General features: G+C 44.0%; 1 protein-coding gene across 3 annotated transcripts; it reads left to right on the forward strand.

The window, feature by feature from the left end:
- Positions 1–998: 998 nt before the first annotated feature.
- On the forward strand, positions 999–23,393 carry SLC35E2B (solute carrier family 35 member E2B). 3 transcript variants are annotated; one of them, XM_080921800.1, is made up of 10 exons: positions 999–1,130; positions 1,441–1,596; positions 8,390–8,870; positions 9,051–9,186; positions 9,962–10,089; positions 13,237–13,357; positions 13,966–14,019; positions 14,596–14,668; positions 15,576–15,721; positions 19,117–23,393. In XM_080921800.1, the coding sequence occupies exons 3-10, from the start codon at positions 8,549–8,551 to the stop codon at positions 19,352–19,354; spliced, it is 1,218 nt and encodes a 405-aa protein (XP_080777926.1). In that variant the 5' UTR covers positions 999–1,130; positions 1,441–1,596; positions 8,390–8,548; the 3' UTR covers positions 19,355–23,393. The 3 variants fall into 3 exon arrangements, with proteins under 3 accessions (XP_080777926.1, XP_080777925.1, XP_080777927.1); XM_080921799.1 differs by having other exon boundaries at positions 1,041–1,596; XM_080921801.1 differs by lacking the exon at positions 1,441–1,596 and having other exon boundaries at positions 1,065–1,130.
- Positions 23,394–24,185: the final 792 nt, after the last annotated feature.

Genomic DNA, 24,185 nt, shown 5'->3' on the forward strand with positions numbered 1-24,185 from the left:
TAAAGAAGCACATCTTCTCATCATATACCAGTTTGCCTTCGCTTTTAAGTGTTTAAAAACGCCTTTTAAAATATTTATTTATTTATTATATATGAGTAAATATAGCTGTCTTCAGACACACCAGAAGAGGGCATCAGATTCCATTACAGATGGCTGTGAGCCACCATGTGGTTGCTGGGGATGGAACTCAGGACCTCTGGAAGTGCAACCGCGGGCCCACCTCTCTTCAGCCCGTTAAAACGCTTTTAAACAGTAAAATTGCGTTGTGTACTAAAGAACTGGTTTTTGTTAGTTGAGACAGGGTCTTTCTATATAGACCTGGTTGTCTGGAACTCACTTAGCGGAGCTATCAGATCTCGGCCGCCCGACGTGAAAAGGTTTTAAGATAAACTTCCAGTAGCTTATCAGTAAATGTTAATTTACGTAAGAAAAGGGGTTTCTAATGGAAAAGGTTAAAGAATAAGAAGCTCTACTTTAACACTGAGCGAGATCTGAAGGATAAAGAAACCTTGCAAGTTTCCAAAGAACGAAAATCAAAGGAAGGTTTGACCAAAAGCAGAGTTTTGCGGGCGCATCACCAGTTGAGGAAAATCACAGTCTCACACCTCCCCACAAAATGACCTTCAGAGATTTAAAAAAAAAAAAAAAAGCCCGGAAGGCAAGCAGCTACTAGGGGAGCTCCGGCATCAGAGCAAGCGTTCTTCCTAAAGGCGAAGCCTCTGAAGGTCGCCCAATGAGCGCCCTGTCGCTATGGTGCTGGCCCCGCCCCTGCGGTGCTGGCCCCGCCCCCCGGCACTTCCAAATTTAGAACGTTCGGGAGTTATTCTTATGTTTGCCAGTGAGCGCTTCGCGTCCTCTGGCTTTCTAGTCCGATTTTAGGTTCTTTGAGATCAAAACCTCGGTTTGACCTAGAGGTCGGCACCTTCGCGGCTTCAGAGGATTGACTCCTCCACCTTGGTCTCGGTGGAACGTTCCGGAATGTACCACAGGCGAGAGGAGCGACACTTATCCAGCATCACTGACCCTGTAGCGGTGGGACGTTCCGGAAGGTGCCAACGGGAGGCCACAAGGCGGTGGTGTAGCCCCGCATCGTCGTCCGCCCCATGGTTTGTGGCGGACCGTTACAGAAGGTGCGAACGCGCTCTTAGGCTGTCCTGGTTCCCCATGGTGGGTCGCGGTGGAACGTTCTGGAAGCGGGGGGCCTATGTGTGCCTGCAGGGGGCGTGTTTTCATCCGCTTCCAGTCTGCCACTGCTTCCTGTGCGTCACATCCGGTTCCCTCCCCGCCCACCAGTGTGTGTCCCAAATCTAAAACCCTTAGGATCTCTGGTCCTGAGCTGCGAGAGGGTGTACGGCTCTCGCCCTTAGCACTGAACCCCTCTGGGTGAAGCTGCTCGGTCCCGAGTAGGCGGCGTGGGGAAGCTGGTTCTGTCTTCCGTAGGCGTGGGCGGAGGCTCTACATAAACTCCAGTGACAGCTCTCAGAACTGAACCTCATCGGGGACCGGGGGCACCTGCCCTGGAGTCAGCCCAGGTCAACTTAGGGACCTTTGTCACCGGGCGCCCAGGTGGCGGGCTTCGCTGGGCTGGACGCACAGGTAGGGTGGAGATAGTGATGGGCACCGGCGGGATCGCGGGCGGGCTGTGACTGCACTAGGCGCCAGAAAGGAGGCGATACCCAATGACAAGTGCAGGCACCCTGCCATCTGTCTACAGATTTTACCTCCCGAAACATATTATTTTGTGCTGTGGTATGGGCGACTCAGCCAGGTCTCAAGCCTCAACTTTTTTTTAGCCAGCTGACGGTTTTTTTGTTTTGTTTTGTTTTGTTTTTTGTTTGTTTTTTTGTTTTTTTCCGTCAACCAGTACTTTTCAGGCATTAAACAGATTCGCTGCACCACGGATGGTTTGGATCCTAGAAATGCAAAAGAATAAAACTAAAAGCAAAACTGCGGTTTAGTGGTGGGTGCCTTGTTCAGTGTTTGTTTAGTCGCCCACTCGTGCGTTGAATGTACTTTATTAAAAAATTAACTGAAAAATAATTTTTTGTGCTTTTTTTTTTTTTTCTTTTAAGAAAGAATCTTTACGGAGTAGCCCAGTCTGGCCTTAAACTTGTGACCCTCCTGCCTCAGCCTCTCAGAACTGCGATTATAGGACTGTACTACAAGTATCCCTGGTGGCACATTTGAAAGCACCATGAAAGAATTTTAAATAGCAAAAGAAGGCCCATTAAGTGAAGAGATAGGATGGCTTTTACATTAAAGTGATTCATTTCCAGTGTAAAAGATGGAGAGAGAGAACATGAAGGACCTGTCCACAACACAGAGATCCTATGGCTGGTAATGTGGATGCCCTCGACTATTTATGTCTTAAATCTGCATATACCACACCAGTGGTCCTGAAAGTATCCATTCTTCAAAAGCGATAAACACTGTCCTGGAGCCACAGAGTGCAGTGTGTTAAACTTTAGTCAGGAGTGACTTTCCTTCAGTACAAATTCTTCACAAAGGAGTGGTCAGAGGCTTCCAGGGTCAGGGTTAGAAGCAGGACGGAGGGGACAGACTGAGTCCATGCAAGCCCTTTTCTGGGTTGTTATTTCCCTTAGATGAACTCTCAGACATGCATGGTATTTGGAGACATGATATAGTGTTTACACTAAATAACTAACAGATTCACATATTTGAGTACCCCAGTCCTCTGATCCAGATCAGACATTCCTTATATTTACCCCTGTTCTCCCCTTTCCTGTCTCTTCATTTTCTATTGGGGATTGAATCTAGGGCTTTGGTGCTAGGCTAGCCCTCTACCAGTGTGCTACACTAAAAACTTGTGTGTGACGCAATCAGAGTCATGGCACGTACGTGGATGCGGATTGTAGATTTACTTGGTGAGCCATCGTACCAGCCCAAGGGATCGTTTCCTTTCCCCTGCCCCCCACTCAAGGAGCAAGCATCCCAGACATTCTTAACCTGGGGTCCATGGAACTAGAATATGGAAAAATACAATGCTAATGGGATAAAAATGACATCTTGAGCCAGGCATCGTGGTGTGGGCCTGTGATTCCAGCATTCTGGAGGCTAATACAGGAGAACTGACACATTCAAGGCCAGCCTAAGCTACCCTTTAAGATCCTGTCTCAAAAAAGGGGGGAGGAGGAGAGCAATCTCACCAGCCTTTGGATGAGACAAACAGTTGTTGGTTTTGTAGCTTTGAAGTCATGTCTTTGTTGTGGGTCTAGGGCAGAGTGTGGCTTGTTTTTCTTTCAGCTCTGTAGACATATTTCCTAGAGCAGAAACTCATGAGGCAAGCCCTGCCAGCAAGGGAGTCATTTTGTTGTTGTTTTGAGACAAGCTTTCTCTGAGTAACCCTGGCTGTCCTCCAACTCAGAGATCCTCCTGCCTCTGCTTCTCTCTCTCAAGTACTGAGATTAAAGGTGTATGCCACCAGTGCCTGGCCAGCAAGGGGGTCTTAAGGAAAGGAAGTTATGACTTAGTTTTTCATCTGTTCTTCTGGACGTAGTTTATAATTTGAGAGGGACATGGTGAACAACAGTAGAGTGGCCGTTCTACACACCACAAGTTCAGGTTCAGCAGCTGTAACTGTCTTCCAGGCAAGTGTAAATCAAATCAACTGCAAGTTCTTAAATGCAGGCAGCTTCTTGCAGGGTAAGACTTTCTTAACTTTGTAATTGACTCAAACCGGACCAGAACTGGGTGAGTCAAAGTCTGCCAACGGTAGAGCTGTGTAGCACTTGGTTCATCTATAGAGCCAAACTTGGCTTCCAAAGGTCTTAGCTACCTCTTCAGTAGCTTGTCCATGTGTTATTATGATAGCCAACAAATAATGTGTAATTTTATTATTTTATATATATATATAAGTGTTGAACTCATGTGCATGCCTGGTGCCCTCTGAGACAAGAGGCCATTGGATTCCCTAGCACTGCAGTTATAGATGGTCGTATACCACAGTGAATGCCGGGAATCAAACCTGGGTCCTCCAGAAGTTCAGCATGTGCTCTTAACCACTTAGAGCACCAGCTTCAAATTATCTTTTAATTCTACCAATTAGTTACTATTGTAATTCTTACAATGAGCTGGGAGCCCATAACTAACTTTATACTTCCATCCTAGTGACACCTGTTCTATCCGGATTCCCTCTGGATTAGTAACTGTCTGTGCTTTCACAGGTGTGGGGAGAGTGGTTTATTGAACACTAAATGGGAATGGTGAGCTAGGCATAACTAGAGAGTTACCTGCATGTGGTAACTGTTTAGTACTGAATCTGACTTCCATTTTCCACAATATTTACTTACTGCTCCATCTGGAGTTCCTGATCTTGATTCTGCAGGATAAACAGGGCTGTACTCTGTGCTTAGCATTGTTCAGAGCCCTTTCAGTCTTTAACCTGACATAGGTAACTGCTCAGAAGTTTCTTCTATTAGTACAATCATATTGTTTATCATTTTTAATGTGTATAGGTACTTTGCCTGCACATATGTCTGTGCACTTGAGAGCCTGGTATCTCCAGAAACCAGAAAAGGGTATTGAATCCCCTGGAACTGGAGTTACAAATGTCTGTGAACTGCTCTGTGGTTCTTTGGAATTGAACCTGGGTCTTCTGGAAGGACAGCCAATATTTTTACCTGTTGAGCTATCTCTTTGGCCTGATAATTTCTTTATTTAAAAATATTTATTTATTTTATGTATGTGAGTACACTGTCCCTGTCTTCAGACACACATGAAGAGGACATCAGATCTCATTACAGATGGTTGTGAGCCACCATGTGATTGCTGGGAATTGAACTCAGGACCTCTGAAAGAGCAGTCAGTGCTCTTAACCACTGAGCCATCTCTCCAGGCCAGACCTGATAATTTCTTTTTTCTTTTTTCTTTTTTTTTTTTTTCTTTTTTCTTTTTTTTCCAGACAGGGTTTCTCTGTAATCCTGGCTGTCCTGGAACTCGATCTATAGATCAGACTCTTGAACTTGTGGAGATCCATCTGCCTCTGCCTCCTGAGTACTGGGATCAAAGGTCTGTGCTACTATACCCTGCCCAATGTTTTTTCATTTTCAGTGGTATTGAGATTTGAACCTAGAATCTCATGTATGTTAGTTAAGTACTGTACCACTATACTATACCCTTAGGCTTTTTTACTTTTCATTTTGAGACAAAGTCTCACTCAGTTGCTATAGTAGCTATTTCTGGTTGTCAACTTGACCATATCTGGAATGAACCACAATCCAGAATTGGGAGGCCCACCTTTGATCTTGATCTTGAGGTATAGAGGCTAAGAATCTTAGGGAACTAAGGAAAGGAGATCATTGAGCTCAAGGTCATCTGGGACAAGCAAGTCCCAGATCCAGGTGTGGTGGCACACACCTTTAATCTGGGACACACCTTCAGTTGGAGACCTACATAAGGACATTAGAACAAGGAAGGCTCTCTCTTGGCCTGCTTGCCTTGTGGGACTGAGCATCTCTGCTAGATCCTTGGACTTCACAATTGCTGCCAGCTATTAAGAAATTGGACTACAGACTGTAAGTCACCAATAAATACCTCGCTATATAGAGACTATTCATAAGTTCTGTGACTCTAGAGAACCCTGACTAATACAGAAGTCTATACTAGTCCTGAACTTGCTTTGTAGCCTAGGCAGACTTTGAATGTGTGATCTTCCTGGATAGCTGGGATTATAGGTCCTTGACCAAGCCTGGCTCTTCTGGAACTTTTATTATTATTATTATTATTTGTTGTTGTTTTCTTTTTTTTTCAAAAGATTTATTTATTTAGTGTATATGAGTACACTGTAGCTGTTTCAGACACACCAGAAAGAGTATCAGATCCCGTTACAGATGGTTGCGAGCCACCATGTGGTTGCTGGGAATTGAACTCAGGACCTCTGGAAGAACAGTCAGTGCTCTTAACCGCTGAGCCATCTCTCCAGCCCTCTTGTTGTTGTTTTCAAGACAGGGTTAATCTGTGTAATTCTGCTTGTCCTGGAACTTGTTTTGTAGACCAGGCAGGTCACAAACTCTGTCTGCATCTACTTCTGTCTCTGCCTCCCAATGCTGGGACTAAAAAAGGCCTGTATGTTTACCACCACCTTTTGAACCTCAAACTTAACCCCATTGACACTCTTCCTCCAACAAGGCCACACCTCCTAACCTTACCAAATAGTTTACCACCTGGGGACTAAGCAGTCAAATATTTGAGCTTGTGGGGCTGTTCTCTCTTGACACAAGAGTTTTATAGCCATATCATAATGCAAAATGCATCCAGGCCAACCTCAAAAGTCCCCATAGTCTTTCAGTTCATACTTTTTAAAAGTCCAAAATCTCTTTTGCGACTTAATGTAGTCTCTTAACTGTAACCCCCTGTATATATACTTCAAACATACAATATGAAGAATGAATATACATTCCGTTCCAAAGGGAGGAAAGGGGGCACAGTGAGGAAACACTGAAACAAAACAAACTAGCCTGGTGAACTTCAAATCCTGTTGCTCCACATCCAATGTTGAAGAGCAGGTGGCTCTTTGGCTCCCCTGCTTCTTCCTAGTTTCCATGACTACAACAGTGTCTGCATGTGGGGACGTAAGTACAAGTACCCTCTGAGGCCAGAGACTTGATGCCTTGGAACTGGAGTTACAGGTGGTTGTGAGCTGTCCTGTGTAGGTGCTTAATACTGACTCTTGAAAGGTCTTGTCTAAGCAATAAGTGGAGTCCATTTGCATTTGCAGTGTTAGTTCTGACTATTGGAGTGAACAGAACCCACTGTGTGTTCGCAGGGGTGGCTTCTCTCAGCTTTTCCTTGCCTGGCTGGCCTTGACTAATCAAAGATCCTGAAACATGATCTGAAACTTAAAACTTTCTTCCACCTTCTCTGACTTCACTGCTCAGGATATCGGGTCCCTTCTTTTTGTCTGCTGCCTTCCAGACAGTGAGACGGTCACTCTACCTTCAGTCAGTCTGCTCTCCTGGGCAGGAAAGGGTATGGAGTGGAGCATGGACTCTCTCTTCATCCTAGCACAGGGCCTGGCCAGTCCTAGAGCCCAGGAGGTTCAGCTACCTAGCAGGTTGTCACTAGAGCCAAAGTGTGGCTTTGCTGGTTATGAGGAAGAAGAAAACAGCAAGGTCTGTCATAACAGCACTTAAAGGCCTAAGAGGAGCGGTGCTATTCCTTTAATGCTCTGGGACACACTACAAGGCCTGTGTGTACTGAGGAGTCAATGGGATCCAGGAACACCAAGGTAATGATGAGACTTGGCGGAGCTGTGGGTGGAGAAGGGTGACTACACAGACTCTGATGTTGCCCACACTGAGAGCAAGTCAGACTGTAAATTAGTGTCCCAGCTGAGTATCAGGTCCTCTGAACTACAGGCAGGTGAGCAGAGTACCTAAGGTGAGGTCTTCACTGGCAGGCAGTGTGTGTACTCTTAAGTATTTTGTATGAGTCAGGCCCATGTAAACATGGAAGTATGAACTAAGGATGCTGGTAAGGTAGAGATCCTGATATCCAGAAGGGAATGAAGCCCAGTCTGTGATGCACAGTCCAGAGCTCATATCTGTAATGTTTCTCAAAGAAAGGAATGGTAGTAGACAACAGTGGTTAAGAACATTTGCTCTTGCAAACATCAAGCTAGGATAGGAAGTGATTCGCCTGTGTAGTACACCCAAAAAAAAAAAAAAAAAAAAAAAAAATGGACCTAGTTGCCATGATCTATGGATAATAAACCAGCAGAGACTATAAAGGATGTAAAAGAGGAATGAAAGAACAAAATGAGAACAGGCCAATTTGAAATGGAATCAGGAAGAACGTTCACAAAGTAATATTAAGTGTGGTGAATCAGCTCTACAGTTAGAAGCAGGTGGAAGTTATGGATGAAGTTCAGGGGGTTCTGTGGAAAGTGTGGAGAAACCATGTGTGAAAAATTAGGAAGAACAGTTCAACAGGAACATTCAGCTCCTATCGTGGGTGTTTCTTGGTCCCTGAAAGGTCTGAGAAAATGCAAAAATGTCATTAGAGGTTGGGGGCAAAGCACGGTGTGGACTGAACTGAGCTGAGCGGATCATGGAAGGACCAGCCTTGGAAGAGGAAGAGGGTTGCCTCAGCTTGGTACCTTCTGAGCTCAGTGTAGGCTCCAGGGCCTTTCAACTATAATATCAATGCTTCTTTGGCAAGATTGAAAACAAAAACAGGAGAATATTTGGAAGGCAAGATAGAAAACAGAGACAGGCTGACCCTTGGAAGCTTGTGGGCTAGCTAGCTCACTTAGTAGCAAACAAGGTAGAAGGCAGGACCCAAAGCTGCCTTCGCCTCCACATTTATGTCTGCACTTCAGAATATAAGATGTTCAAAATTAATAATGTGGTTTATTTTCTTATCATTTTAGTCTTTGCTCCCTTACTTTGCTGGAGACCAGCATGTTGGGGTCAAGATTCATGGAAACCAGGACTCCTGCCTCTTCCTCTAGCTGTGTCTCTCTGCCTGGGCAGTTGCCTTGATCCATGTGGTCCATCTTTGAGATTCACTCCTCACAAGTGCCCTCAGCATGCCATCATCAGCAAAATCCCAAGTGCTGGAGGAGACAGCCCCTGGCAGCGAAGAAGAGCCAAAGGGGAAAACACTTCTCAGTTGGGGTTCTCTTTTCGGTCACCGGAGTGAGAAGATTGTTTTTGCTAAAGGTGATGGCAGCCCAGAGGAGAGCCTGCTCACTGTCACCATCACGGAGACTACTGTCATTGAGTCCGACCTGGGTGTGTGGAGTTCAAGGGCTCTCATCTACCTCACTCTGTGGTTCTTCTTCAGCTTCTGTACGCTGTTCCTCAACAAGTACATCCTGTCCCTGTTAGAGGGAGAGCCTAGCATGTTAGGTAATGCCTTCTTGCTCAGTGTTCACTCCTGGTGGCCCCAATGGCTGAGTGACAGAGGCCACCTGGGGGGGGGGGGGGCTCAAGGGACTTACCCAGATGTGCTTCTGAAATGAAGGGTGATATTCAGCGCTCGTGTGTGGGAAACTTGTTCTCAGTTTGGCCACATGCCTCCCTCCACAGGTGCTGTGCAGATGCTGTCAACCACATTAATTGGATGTGTTAAAATATTTGTTCCTTGCTGTTTATATCAACACAAAACCCGGCTCTCCTACCCACCCAATTTTATCATGACTATGCTCTTTGTGGGCCTCATGAGGTAAAGATGTGTTGCTTGTCTTCATTTTTTTTTTTTTAAAGGTATAAAACACCTTTCTAGTTACTAAGTGTGGAAACCCTATTGGAAACCTTGGCGATCACTGCTATTGAGGGTGTGTTCAGGGCACAAGATACAATTATAGGGCTATACAGTTGTGGGACACCCATCAGTTAGATTTTAGGTTTGTGGCCTTTAATGCCACTAATGTGCATTCCTTCTCAGATTCTTTGGTTGGTTGGTTGGTTGGTTGGTTGGTTGGTTGGTTGGCTGGCTGGTTTTTCAGAACAGGTCTGTGTAATAGTCCTGGCTGTCCTGGATTCACTTTGTAGACCAAGTTGACCTCAAACTCACAAGAGATCTGCCTGCCTCTGCCTCCTGGGTGCTGGGATTAAAGGTGTGTACTGCCATGTCTGGCTCTTTCTCATTCTTTTATAAAGTGACCATATTCATCTGGGTGTGGTAGTGCATGCCTTTAAGCAGCACCTGGGAGGCAGTGACAGATGGTTGGATCTATGTGAATTAAAAGCCAGTATAGTCTAATAGCAAATTCCAGGACAGCTAGAGCTATATAGTGAGACCCGGTCCTTAAAAAATAAAGTAATTCAATAGAGGTTGGGAGGTGTTTGCCATCCTTGAGTGTAATGGTGACACCCTTACTGGGACTCATCTTCCTGGTTGGAATGAGGGACTAGATGACACTGTACATGACTGAGCACTGAGTCTCTGTTTTATAAGTAGACAGGTCCTTCTCACAGTGCTTGTTTCTTGTTTTGAGGTTTGCAACGGTGGTTTTAGGGCTAGTCAGCCTCAAGAACGTGGCAGTGTCTTTTGCTGAGACGGTGAAGAGCTCGGCTCCCATTTTCACTGTGATCATGTCTCGGATGATACTGGGGGAGTACACAGGTAAGGCCTCTCTGGGTCCTTGTGTCGGGGCTGGGCCTCCTCACCCCGTGTTACTGACTGCCCAGCATGTGCCAGGTCTTATTCAGCTTTCCAGAGCTTCTCAGAGCAGAGTAGTGCGCTAGGACTGACCTGTGCTCACTGCTTAAAGTGTCCTTGGCAGTCACTTGTGGTCTTCTGCAGTCCTTTGAGCAAGTGCTTCATCAAGCATACCGTGTGCTGGGGCTATTGTTATGGGAGAATTCAGTGGTGGGGGGAAGGGATCTTGTACTTCATGACTTTCAGCTGGGTGGGGAGCTGAGTAGGAACTGGAAAATGACCTCCAAGGGCTGATCTTTGATCTAAAGCCAATAAGGCAATGCCCATATTCAGTGACAGGGACGCCTCTTTAATGGACAGTCAGGTGGCCTCCCAGTGTACTTTGTGACTCATTGGGGTGTTTTTTGAAGAAAAGAGTTTCTCTGTGTATCCCTGGCTGTCCTGGAACTAGCTCTTAAGACCAGGCCTGCCTTGAACTTATAGATCTGACTGTCCTGCCTCCCAAGTGATGGGATCAAAGACATGCACCACCACTGCCTGGCACTTTGTGACTCTTAAGGCAACTTTTTTCATCCTCCCCAAGGCTCAGTAGGTCATACTTACTTTAATAATATTCAGACTGTTTCAGATTATTTTCTTAGCATGCCAAACCCTGTGAACTTTCTCTTAAAAAATTAAAAATTGTATGTATATGGATGTTTTGCTTTCATGTATGTGTGTGCACTATGGTGCCTGGTGCCCAAGTGTTTCCTGAGGCTGGATTTACAAATGGGTTATGAGCCACCATGTGGGTGTGGGAATTCATCCCAGGTGCTATGCAAGAGCAGCCAGTACCCTGATCTGCTAGGCTGCCTCTCCAGTGTGCCCTTTGAGGCTCACAACTGATTGTTATTCCAGTTCCAGGAATCCAGCACCCTCTTCTGGCTACTAAGGTCACCTGCACACAAGTGACACACATATACATAGATATGTACACATAGACATCAGTCAAAACTAATCATTAAAAATAAAAATCAATATTGTTATATTCAAGCTAAATGGGACAGTTGGTTCAGTGATTAAGAGCACTGGCTGATCTTCCAGTGTACCTTGGTTCAAAACGATCAAAAAAAAAAAAAATTAAAAACAACAACAAAGGGGCTGGAGAGATGGCTCAGCGGCTAAGAGCACTGACTGCTCTTCCAGAGGTCCGGAGTTCAATTCCCAGCAACCACATGGTGGCTCACAACCATCTGTAATTAAAAAAAAAAAAAAAAATCAAAACGATCTGTAACTCCTGTTCCTTGGGATCTTGTGTGATGCCCTCTTCTGGCCTTCAGGGGCATGCATGCAGTTAGTATACAGAAATACATGTCTACAGAACACACAAAATGATAAAACAAAAACAACCCAAAAACCTGAAAGGTGCAGAATTATTAGACCAAATAAATATTTTTTAAAAATATTATTTATTTAATATGTATGAGTACACTGTAGCTGTCTTCAGACACACCAGAAGAGGGCATCAGATCCCATTACAGATGGTTGTGGGCCACCATGTGGTTGCTGGGAATTGAACTCAGAACCCATGGAAGAGCAGCCAGTGCTCTTAACCACTGAGCCATTTCTGCAGCCCTGCAGTACTTGCAGGACTCAGTCTTACTGAGAGAATTGCCCAGTTATATGTCACCATCTCCATAAGAGATGGTGTGTATGGTAGCTGAAGAATCTCAGTGGCCTGGGACAAAAGTCTGACTCAGGGGACAGTCTGAAAAATGAGTCTTAGAGCTAGAATTCTGACTCTTGTGAAGCCCAAGTTGGACAGAGGTGTTGGCTGTATACCACAGTTGCCCAGAAGCAAAGCCAGGTAAAGCGGCATATGTCTAGTTCTCTCTGGAACTTTATCATGTTGTCCACTATTTAATGAAAATTACCAAAGAGACAGAGGATAAGACCAATCATAGAGAATGAAGGAGGAGCTTATTTGATAATATTTTTTCAAAACAGACCTAAGTGTCCTTTCCTGAGCTTGGTCCTCTGGGCTCAGGGGTCTCTCAGTTCCATGGTTACTTTCTAAGGAATTTAAGTCCTTGCTCTGGGCCTCATCAGCTTGTCAGGGGCCATTTCTCATTAGATTAGTCTGCACTGAACTCAGAACTGTAACTGTTACTTTTGATAAACATGAAGGAATTATGTCCTTGTTTTTTTTTCTTTGTTTGTTTGTTTCTCTTAAGATTTAGTTGTTGTATGTATGAGTACACTGTTGCTGTCTTCAGACATACCAGAAGAGGGTATTGGATGGTTATTACAGATGAGCCACCATGTGGTTGTTGAGGAAGAACAGTCAATGCTCTTTAACTGCTGATCCATCTCTGTTCTTGTTTGACTATTTAAAGTATATAAAATTGTGTATAAAATTGAAAAGGTGTTGTTGAATAGAATAGTATCTGATGTCAATTTTAGGAGTAATGTAGGTAGGAAAGGTGATTGCATTGCATTGAATGCATTTTTAATTAAATGTGTGGTGTGTGTGTGTGAGAGAGAGAGAGAGAGAGAGAGAGAGAGAGAGAACACATGTATGAGTCCCTGCAGAGACCAGAACAAAGTGTCAAATCACCTGTTACTGAATCACAGGCAGTGATAAGCCTCAGGTAACCAAACTGAGGTCTTCAGAAAGAGCAAGTAGTCAAAGCAGCTGAACCATATCTCTTCAGTTCCCGAATGAGTATTTGAATCTATTGTATAGTGTGGTTTTTTTGTTTTTGTTTTTTGTTTTCCAAGACAGGGTTTCTCTGTATATCCCTGGCTGTCCTGCAACTAGTTCTGTAGACCAGGTTGGCCTGCTTCTGCCTCCCTAGTGCTGGTATTAAAGGAGACCCATACCTGGTTTGTTTTGTTTTGTTATTTGTTTGTTTGTTTGCTTGGCTTGTTTTTCCTTCTCAATAAGTACACTGGAGGAACCAGCAGTGGGTAAAGGAGTCTGCTGTCAAGGGTGACAACCTGAGTTCAAGCCCCAGGACATAATTGTGGAAGGAGAAAACTGTGTCCCACAGGTTGTTCTTTAACCTATACATATGTGCGGTCGCCTGTGTGCACCCACACTTATACACACTCCTGTTTTGTTTTTGTTAGGGCTGCTGGTCAACCTGTCCCTCATCCCAGTCATGGGAGGACTAGCACTGTGCACTGCCACAGAAATCAGCTTCAACATCCTGGGGTTTTCAGCTGCATTATCTACCAACATTATGGATTGGTGAGTCTCAAAGCACAGAGGAAATGATGAAGGAGGGGTTGCATAAGACATGCTAGGTTTACTTTATCTAGTCTACAGATGTTCACACTAAAGCTAGCTCAGTCCCACTCCTGGGACTCAGAGCCAGGCTCCACTGTCCTGTTTTTTTCTCAAAAAGTACAACAATGACTTCCATATGAGGTGCCTTTTCTCCAAAGCGAGGTGGAGTTTGAGGCTGTGCAGTACTGATTCTTAAGAATGCTAACTAGAGGGATAGTTATAGTCAGGGTAACTGTGATAATCAGTGTGTTAACTAGGCTGATACAGTGGCACACATACCTGTCTTCTCATGTTCTCGCCTTGTTGGGGTTTTCAAAGTGTGCAGATCAAGACCCTTGTAGTCCTCTGATGTCTGAGATGGCAGGTCACTCAGGTTCTGCATCCTCTATTTCCTTGTCTATAGGGAAAATAGGCACAGTTGTACTTCTCAATGAGATGATGCCTGAACACACCTGGTACAGGACTAGCCTCTGGCAAGTAAGTGCCAGTGGCTGTGTGCCTTTGCAGCCATTGTCATCGGCTGCTTACTCACCAACCACTTAAATGTTAACATTTTGTCTTTGTTCTAGTTTGCAGAATGTTTTTTCAAAAAAGCTTCTCAGTGGGGACAAATACAGGTTCTCGTAAGTATCTCCAGTAAGAGCATTTCTGGTTTCTATTTCTGTGTCTGGCAGTAGTCAGTGGCTGTAGTGTGTGGAGGTAGAGTAGGAAAGGAACGAGACAGTATCTGTTTAACGTAGTCCTGACTGTTCTAGAACTTGCTATATAGACCAGACTAGCCTTGAATTCACAAAGATCCTGTGATCTTGGCCTCTGCCTCCCAAGCCCTGGGATCAAAGGTATGCACTACCATGTCCAATATTGACTCCAATTTCATAAGGCCCAGTAGGACTTTTAATCATTGTATAGCTCTGAATGACCCCTGAGAATCAGAACTCACTTTGAGTGCTTTGACGAGCTTTGACAGGTCTTTCTAAAAAAATTGAGAGAAAACCACCTGTTTCTCAACTTACTCTTCAGACCACCAAACAGCCAGTTCAGTTCATGGTGATCTTTTCATTCTAGGGAGCCAAGGGCATCATTGACACTGTAGGAGGCACAGTTCTAGATTGTTGATTCCTTAGATTTTTCTCTGAAAGTACCTGTGTAGAAGCCTAGACTCAAGCATGGGAAAGAGCACATGTCTTCTGTCCCTGCAGGGCCCCGGAGCTACAGTTCTACACCAGTGCTGCTGCAGTGGCCTTGCTGATTCCAGCATGGACCTTCTTCATGGTGGGTTTCCAGCCTGCTACCCACCATACTGGGGCCACTGTTGCCCTTTGACAGTTTAGGAGAAGGGTGGCCAGCTTATTTTTAGTTGCAAGGTTTTAAGGCTTGCTTAATTTATCTTCTACTTTGGGAAAGGATATTTTTTCCACTGTGGAATAGTCAATAGAGCTAGGTGGTGGCACACAACTTTAATCCCAACACTTGGGAGGCAGAGGCAGGCAGATCTGTTAGTAGACAAGGCCAGCCTGGTCTACAGTAAGTTCCAGGACAGCCCAGGCTACACAGAAAAACCTTGTCTTGGGGGATGGGGGGGGTAGTCAATAGATTTTTTTTCTTGTTTTGAGACAGGATCTGGTATGTAGCTCTGGTTGGCCTGAAAGTTGCTATGTAGTCCAGATTGACCTCAAACTTAGAGATATGCCTGCTTCAGCCCCATAATTGCTAGTATTAAACAAATGTATACCCACACCCTCCTACCCACACCCTCCTAAGTCAGTATTTGAAATCAAACTGAGAGGATTCCCCTACCCTCATTCCCTAAATGGCTGTCTAGTGAGCCTGTACAGATATACTCACAATGCATTTCCTTGCGTCTCTCAGTTTATTAAAGTGTGTGTCTGTATTAACTCTTCCCTTAGCCTTTACCTTGCCCCACAGTGACACACATGGCAAAGGTGATTCTCATATCTCCGTCCTCTGCAAATGAGAATGTGTCTTTGGAATACAGCCTTAGAACGGGCATGGCTGATTGGAACATTTCAGCTCCTCCTGTAGCACTCAGCACATCCTGAGAGCCCTGGTAAAGGCATCAGTGTGTTCAGTGTTCCTGGGTATCAGTGACATATCCTCTCAGCAGTGACAGTGACACAGAGACACAAGCCAGAAGAGTGTCCTTTGGTTTTGTCCACAGGATGTCCCTGTGATTGGTAGGAGTGGAAAGAGCTTCAGCTACAGCCAGGACATTGTGCTGTTGCTGCTGACAGATGGTGCCTTGTTTCACCTTCAGAGTGTCACTGCGTATGCCCTGATGGGAAAGATCTCCCCTGTGACTTTCAGGTGAGTAGACCATTAGGGTTCATTAGATATTCTGTGAAATGAAGTAGATTTGCAGGAAACTTCTTCCTAGAAATCCATGTTGCTGAACTTTTTCTGAGATTCTTTGTCTATCTACAGCAGAGCTTTCAGAGTTGTCTAGATAATAGGATGTTCATGTTGTCCCAGACAGGCACTGCTGGCCGCAGGTTGTTCCTGAGCACTTACTGTGGAAGCACTGTGACAAGAGTGCTTTCTTTATTTGATTTTAATCACTTTCTTTTTTTTTTTTTTTTTCTTTCTTTCTGTTTTGTTTTGTTTTTTTGAGATAGACCACTGTGTAGCCCTAGTGGCCTAGAACTCACTGTATAAACCAGGATGGCCTGGACTTTATACAGATTTGCCTGCCTCTGCCTCCCTAGTGATGGGATTAAAGGCATGTGTCACCTTGCCTGATTTGATATTTCATTTTTTCAATGTTGGTGACTCTTCAAAAAGCAGAGGAGGAGCTGGAGAGATGGCTCAGTGATTAAGAGCACTGGCTATTCTTCTCCATTTGATGGTTGTTCCCACATCATGATAACCACCTTTAACTGGCTGCAGGGGATCCAACAACCTTCTTCTGGCCTCCTTGGTTACTACATACACATCACACTTATGCTTACATATGAACAAAACATCCATACACATAAAATAAAAACAAAGCCTCATACCAGGCAGTGGTGGCACACACCTTCAATTGTGGCCACTCAGGAGGCAGAGGTAGGAACTGTGAGTTCAAGGCACAATTGATCTACAAAGGAAGTTCCGGGACAGCCAGGGCTATAAAGAGAAGTAATTTTAGAAGTGACAAGTAAGCACAGATCTCCCGTAGTACCTGAAGGGAGGCTGGTTCCAGGACCGTCTACCAGTGCTAAGACTCACAGATTACTTTTTCTTTTTGAAATGGTCTTATGTAGTCTCTTCTGGCCTGGGAACCAATATATAGCCAAGGGAACCACAAATCTCACAATCTTCCTGCTGCTATCTCTGAAATGCTGGGATCACAGGCATATACTACCATACCTGATTCAAAATCCACAGATCTTAAATTCCTTATATAAAATGGCAGGAAATTTGCATAAAAACTACATTTAGGATTAACAAAACGCTGTGTAAATGAATGCTATAAATGTTACACTGTATCTGTAGGGAGTATTAACAAGGAAAAAAGTCTATACATACTTAATATAGGCTCATTTTTTTTTTCCAGATATTTCTGTCTGTGGTCAGTTTACTCCAGGCGTGTCTAACACATAGAGCCTATTCTCATAGAAAGTTCAAAAGGGCAGAAAAGTTTAAAAATTAAGTTATCCATAATCCCAGCCCAACAGAACAGAAGCACAGGCATTTTCATGTATTTCTTATTAACAGTTACTACTTGGTCCAAATGTGTGCGTGGGACCAATTTAACTGAACAAATTATAGCCTCTTAAGATTGTTTTTCCCCTTGGCGCTGTTAAGATCTTGACGGTATGCATGGGCTTTGTCTCATTCTGTTATAGAAAGTAAGCTGAAGTATTAGGGGCAAAATATCACAGTGTTGCTGTGGGTGTTGCTATAGTCCTTAGAAGTTTGAAGCAGAATAGTTCGAGACAAGACCAGGGTTCATGATGAAAATCTTCCTCTCTACACCCCTAAATTACCACCCCCTCACAATACACTGCATAGTATCTTCCCTTTAAAATATTTTAGTCCAGGTACTGGAAGATGGCTCAGGGTTAAGGGTACTCACTGCTCTTGCAGAGGACCAGGGCTCAGTAGTAAGTACCTACACTAGAGTTCTCAACCATTGCTGACTCCAGTTCCAAGGGATCTAACTCCTTTTCTGACCTATGTGGAAAACACAGGTGTATATACTACAGTCAGGCACATGCACATACTCACAGAATAAAATAAACATTTTGTTCAAATAAATGAGGCAGCATAGTTGCACATTTATGTAATTCCAGCATTCAGGACAGTAATGCAGGAGGACCCCTGCAAGTTCAAGGCCAGCCTCGGGTATATAACAAGACCTTGTCTCAAAAACCAAGATGAGGAGTCAGAGGGCTTGGAGAGATGCCTCAGCGGTTGAGAGCACTGACTTTTCTTCCAAAGGCTCTGAGTTCAATTCCCAGCTCACAACCATCTGTAACAAGATTCAATGCCCTCTTGTGTCTGAAGACAGCAACAGTGTACTCACATAAAATAAATAAATAAATCTTTAAAAAAAAAAAAAAAAGCTATAGAGCTAACTTAGAGGGTCAGAGGACTTGTTGCTCTTGAAGACTTGAGATTGGTTCCCAGCACCCATATGGTGATTTACAACCATCCAAATACTCCATTTTCCAGGGAATCTCATACCCTCCACCTACTTCTGTGATGTGTCCATTAGAGACATGCAGGAAAACTCACACACTAATTTTTCTTTCTGACCACTTAATTCCCAGAAATAACAATTCTGAGACTATTAAGTACCTAGGCCATAACCTTTGGCTTGTTATTCGACTAGCTCTTAATTTATCCCTTTTACTCTAACCTGAATTCAGCTACCTGCTGGTCTCAGCATTCTGTGGCAAATACCTCTCACCTCTATTTTCCAGATTCTCTCTCTTTACCCCTGCCAGATGTCCTTCCTCCTATTTTCTGCCTCAGCTCATTGGCCAAAGGCTTTTTGATTGACAGGTGATACTTATAAGAGATTTTTTTTTTAATACATGCACAAAAAGTGAAATAATGACCAAAAAAAATGACCGAACAAACAAAAACCTAAGGCCAAACAGGCTGTGATAATGCACTCTTAGAGTCACAGTACCTGGGAAGCAGAGGCAGGATTCAAAGCAGCATCATCTAGTAGATGTTGGCCTGGGCTGTCACAGAAGGGAGAAGGAAAGCTGAAGCAGATGTCACAAGGTGTCATTCATCTATCCTAGTTTTGGGGATATTGCAGTGTTTCTGTACTTTGATGTTTGAGGTTTTCTTCTTTACATTTATTTAATGTAAATGGGGTTTTTGTCTGGTGTTTATACGTGTAAATCCTGTGCATGCTTCATGCCCATAGAAGCCAGAAGAGGGCATTGGATGCCCCGAGACTGGAGTTACAGACAGTCTTGAGCCACCATCTGGGTATTGGAAACCAAACTCAGGTCCTGCAAAAGAACAGTCAGTGCTTTTATCCACTGACACATTTCTTCAGTCCTTGTTTTTGAAATTTTTCATTAAAATGTTCCCAACTCCTCTGTATTAGCTAGTTCATCCATTTCCCTCTTGGGCTGAGACCCTGGATGGACAACACAGCCCTGTTGCATGGTGTGACATTTATATTCACTACCAGCTGCAGGCTATATACCCTGTGTGGCTGTGAACCCAGAGTCTGACTGTTATCTCTACTGCTGTAGTGTTGCCAGTACCGTGAAGCACGCCTTGTCTATCTGGCTCAGCATCATCGTCTTTGGAAACAAAATCACCAGCCTGTCTGCTATTGGCACCATCCTTGTCACGATGGGTGTCTTGCTGTACAACAAAGCCAGGCAGTATCAGCAGGAGACTATGCAGAGTCTGGTCACAGCCACCAGCCGAAGCCCAGTAGATGACACAGAGCCACTGGTTTCCCAAGACTCTAGACAGCACCACTGATCACCTAATGCTATGTTCAGGCCTAGACAGAGAAGCAAATGATTGCAGGGCAGGTCTCTTTCTCCTTTCTGGACATCAGATGGGGAATTTGGGAATCAGCTTCTGCCTGACAGTGCTCCACAGGAAGAATCAAATGACCTACAGCTCCTCTGGCTGCAACTGGACCAGCGTCTCAGTGGGGCCAACTGTGGAATAAGCACAGGCTCCAGTACCAATGGAAGTTGCTGTCTGACTGATGCCATCCAGGAGACCTAAACTTTTCTATGGCCATCATCACCACCACCACAGTCACTAAAGCCTATTGGTTCTTGACAGTCTATGGAACAGACATTCCAGAAGCCAGTGACTCTAGCAGGGAGTCACAAAACCCTGAAAAACCAGAGTGGCAGACAGACAAGTGTTTCCTGCCATGGAGGGACAGTGCTATGTGAAGGAAAAGTATCCCCTTCTTGGCCTGTGCCACACTGAACTACCCTGCTCCAGGGTTGTTGTTTATGTTTCTGCTACCCATTTGGGGATTGCCCCACTCTGGGCAGTTGGGGACAAATCTCTAATTTGAACCGACGCTCTGGAGTGCTTTTCCACTTTGAGTTTTGATGAATGTGAAGCAGGCTGTTCCAGTTGGCTACCCTGTGAAGATTCCCTTTCAGAATTGTTGATAGGGAAATTTTAAAGAGCATGTGGGTGTTTACAGGTTAGTAGTTAAAGGGACACTGCTTTTTTGACAAAGCAGGTGCCTGTGGAGGTTTCTGGAGTGTCTGCATGTAAGGTACATCGATGTCTACACACAGAGATGGCTCTTCACCAGGGATCACAAGATGACTGCCTGAGCCACCAGACGCCCGGAGCTTAAGGTGGAGTGGAGGCCAACAGTGGTGCCTGTGCACAAGACGCTGAGGTTCTTCATTACTCAACATTTGTGAGTGGTGTGTGGGTGCAGTCTGTTGCCAGCCCATCTTGTCTTTCCATTATGTGCTAGCTGTAGCCACTGGCACTTCTTGTGCGAGTCTTACTGGGCCTCCCTGCTGTCAGTCTCTCCTGCCCATTGTGCTTCTTACCTGCAAAGTATAAAAACAACCCCTCAAAGAGATATGGGGCTGAAAACAAGCAATAATTATGTCTGCGTTTTAGTTACTTGAAAAAGTCATCTGCCACGATGATGGGTCAAAAATGAGGCCTTGTAACCTACAAGCCACCTTTTAAAAGAAGCAACCTGTGCTGGACACTGGCTAGCTGTGTCTTTGCTATGCTATGTAAGGTCACCCACCTCCTTTGTGAAGATGTTCTCTCATTTGACTTTGCCCAGGTTTCTAGTTCCTTCCTCTTTGCTCTTCTCAAAATAAAACTTCAGTGCAGGGTTGGTGGCAGATGTTGGGTCAATCTGTGCAGTAGACCTGTCTACTCAAGATCTGGCTGTGGAGCTATGCTGACACAGAAGAGCGCATGCTTGTGGGTATTGGCTGGGAGATCTACAGACCTTGCCTAAGTATGCTCAGAGCTGGCTCCTTACTGTTATTTGGAATTTCTGCCTGTGTCCTATGTGTAATTAGGAAACCGCCTATTGTCACCCCTCCCCCATATCACCAGACTCAGCCTGTTTTAATTTTTTTAAGTTTTTGGACTAGAAACAAAGTCAAAGATTTTTCTTAAAGCAATTTCCTATAAAGCTGCTTTTCAGACTTGTCCTCATAGGTGGGAAGATCATGGAATCAGCTGCTTCCTTCAGCATTTCCAGGACAGCGCAGGGTTGAGAGTCCTGGAATGGACCTGCTTGACCATTTGTTATGACCATACCATAACAATATTTTTTAATTAACTTTGTTAATACTTTCATAGAATACTATGTTTTTCATGAATTGTTAGTGATGTACATGTAAAAATTTTGACACCATGTGTCATTACTTGTCCTGTATAATTCCTCCTGAGTCTGTGTCATTGTCTGGTCTGTTGTACAGAACACTGGATTGACTTGAGCCAGCCATCTTCTTACTGCACTCACGGTTTAAAAATATTTCCAATTTCAAAAAAACTTCTAGGGGCTATAGAGACAGTCTAATCAAGAACTAGTATGTTTTTTGCTGAGGACCCAAGTTCAGTTCCCAGAACTCATTTAGAGTGCTTCACCAACTGCCTGTAACTCCAGCTTTAGGGATTCTGATGTCTCTGGCTTCTCTGTGCATCTGCACACAGGCTTGTGTATGCACATGCACATACACAACTTAAAAATAAATTTGCTGGGTGGTGGTGTGTATGCCTTTAATCCCAGCACTTGTTGAGCAGAGGCAGATGGATCTGTGAGTTTGAGGGCAGTCTGGTCTTCAGAGCAGGCTCCAGGACAGCCAGAGCAATACAGAGAAACCCTGTCCTGAAAAACCAGAAAGATAAATTTTTAAAACTTCCACGATTGGCATGTCTTGTGAGGCTCTTAGGTTGATCCCCAGCAGCGGACATGAGATCGAGGGATGAAGGGGAGACAACACCCCCCCCCAAAAAAAAAAAAACTCCCACTACTAAAAGACAGGAAAAATATTTTTTAATTCCTGACTTATAGGCATTGGTGTTTTGCCTGCATATGTGTCAGTGTGAGGGTGTTGGCTCCCCTGGAACTGGAGTTATAGTTATGAGTTGCCATGTGGCTCCTAGAAATTTTATTTGGGTCCTTTTGAAAACCAGCCATCTTACCAGCTCCTGTTTTGTTTGTTTTTAAACTAGGTGATAATGGCACATGTGTATAATCATAGTACTTTGGAGGCATTAGACTACACAGTGGTTCAAGGCCAGTTTGGGCTACATATTGAGACCAACTTTTTAAAAAACTTTATGATCATAATTTTTTTGAATATCAGGACTACAATCTGTCCCAAGGAAGTAGTGGTTTACATTTTTAATCCCAGCATTCAGGAGGCAGAGACAGGCTATTCTCTGAGTTCAAGACTAGCCTGACCTTCAACGATAGTTCCAGGACTGCCAGGGCTTTATTTTACACACACACACACACACACACACACAAAGAAAAAACCCTGTCTAAAAAGTGTTTTTTGGGAAAAATTAAAATGATGAATCAGAGAGATTAAAGAATAAAATCTACTCAAGGGACAAGGCCAGGTAAACTTTACTTTGTGCCTTAAAAGCAGCACAAACCAAGAGGCTCTGTGATCATGCTCAGTGAAGATAAGAGATGCTCAGGACAACCTCACGTCTGTCCAATCTATGTCTCCTGACAACTGGAAAAGGGTGAACCAGTGTTACTGCAGATGAGAAATGATGCCAATTCCTTCTGAGATTGCGTTTACCTATGTAACCCATACTGTCCTTGAAGTCCTTGAACTCTAGATTATTCTAACTTAATGTCCTTAGTACCGAGTTTACAAATATGTGTCACCACTCCTGACACTTTTTTTTTTCCTTAACACATAAATATTGACCTCCCTATGGGGGTAGGGCTCTACATCTCTTCATTCTTGTGCTAGGGATAGAACTCAAGGCTTTGGGAATGCTAGGCTGCTATTTCCCTGAGATGCGGCTCCCAGCCTGATTCCTTAGATTATAAATGCCTTTGCTCTCCCCATGACTTAGTATGGGACACAATGATTGTAGACAAATAATACCCACCACAATTCAGAGTGTAGTAGGTTTTAACTTCAGCGTCTCTGAAGTACACTTTCCTGAGGACTCTGAGCTGTCGAACCCTTCCTAACATATCCAAGTTTAGTTTGAAACAAATCAAGTTGGCAAGTTGTGTGTTTGTGGGGTTTTTGTCTGTTTTCACTTTGCATTTCTGGGACTCAAACTGCATATTAAATTCATTTGTAATGTCTGGATTTGGAGGTAGTTTTTAGTCTGTGTTCAGTGTTGGCACTTTGGAAAAGGTTTAGGGTGGGTTATTGTCTACATCAAAGCCAAGTCATATTTGCTTTATACCAAACAATACTAGAGGACTAAAACACAGTAAAATGTATACTGTTTTGTATTTCACCTCTTTCAGTATTTAAATATTAATGCCTCCTAGAAAAGAATTGTTAGACAACTCAGTGACTCATGAAATAAATTGGTATTGTGTAATTAACCCTGCAGTAGCCTCCTCAATACTTTTACCCAAGCTGCCACTGGTTTTTATATGAATATGAAAACATGTAACTGTTTTCTTTGGTTGGTTTGTTTGTTTTTTTTTTTTTTTTTGTTGTTGTTGTTGTTTGGTTTTGATACAAGGTTATTCTGTGTAATCCTATCCTGTAACTCTTCTGTGGACCAGTCAGGCTTTGAATTTAAGAGATCCACCTGGCTCTGCCTCTGAAGTGATTGGATCAAATCAGACTGATCACAAACGGTCTCACTGCAGTGCCCCTTGTTTGTTTCATGCACTTGTTCTTCTAGTCTTTGTCTTATGAATTCACAGCCATAAGTGCCAGTTGTTCGCTTACATTTTGTTTCTGCCCCCAAACTCAAGAAATGTACTTATGTTACCTTTTTTTTTTTTTTGCCCCCCCAAACAGGGCTTCTTTTGTAGCCATGACTGTCCTGGAACTAGCTCTGTAGACCAGGCTGGCCTCAAACTCACAGAGATCCTCCTGCCTCTCACGTGCTGGGATTAGAGCCATGCTCCACCGATGCATGGCATTGCTTTTTATTTTTTTCCTCGACTCTCTAAGCCCACAGGATAACTTGACAAAGACAAGCAGCAGGAATTCTTCTTTCTGCTTTTATTTCCATAAGCCCTGATAGTTTAATAGGTTTTCAGTGGAATTGTAGAACCCTTTTACACCTACAGTTGGTTTAAGTAAAACACTTTTGCCACAGTATCATCTTTAAAACCTTACCATAAAACTCTACC

This window comes from Micromys minutus (assembly GCF_963924665.1).
Source record: "Micromys minutus genome assembly, chromosome: 9".
NCBI classification, from domain to species: domain Eukaryota; kingdom Metazoa; phylum Chordata; class Mammalia; order Rodentia; family Muridae; genus Micromys; species Micromys minutus.

Coding starts and splice junctions, on each gene's coding strand:
- SLC35E2B (XM_080921800.1), top strand. CDS start 8,549: ATGCCATCATCAGCAAAATCCCAAGTGCTGGAGGAGACAGCCCCTGGC. Junction 9,187..9,961: donor CTCTTTGTGGGCCTCATGAG/GTAAAGATGTGT, acceptor TCTTGTTTTGAG/GTTTGCAACGGTGGTTTTAG. Junction 13,358..13,965: donor TCTACCAACATTATGGATTG/GTGAGTCTCAAA, acceptor TCTTTGTTCTAG/TTTGCAGAATGTTTTTTCAA.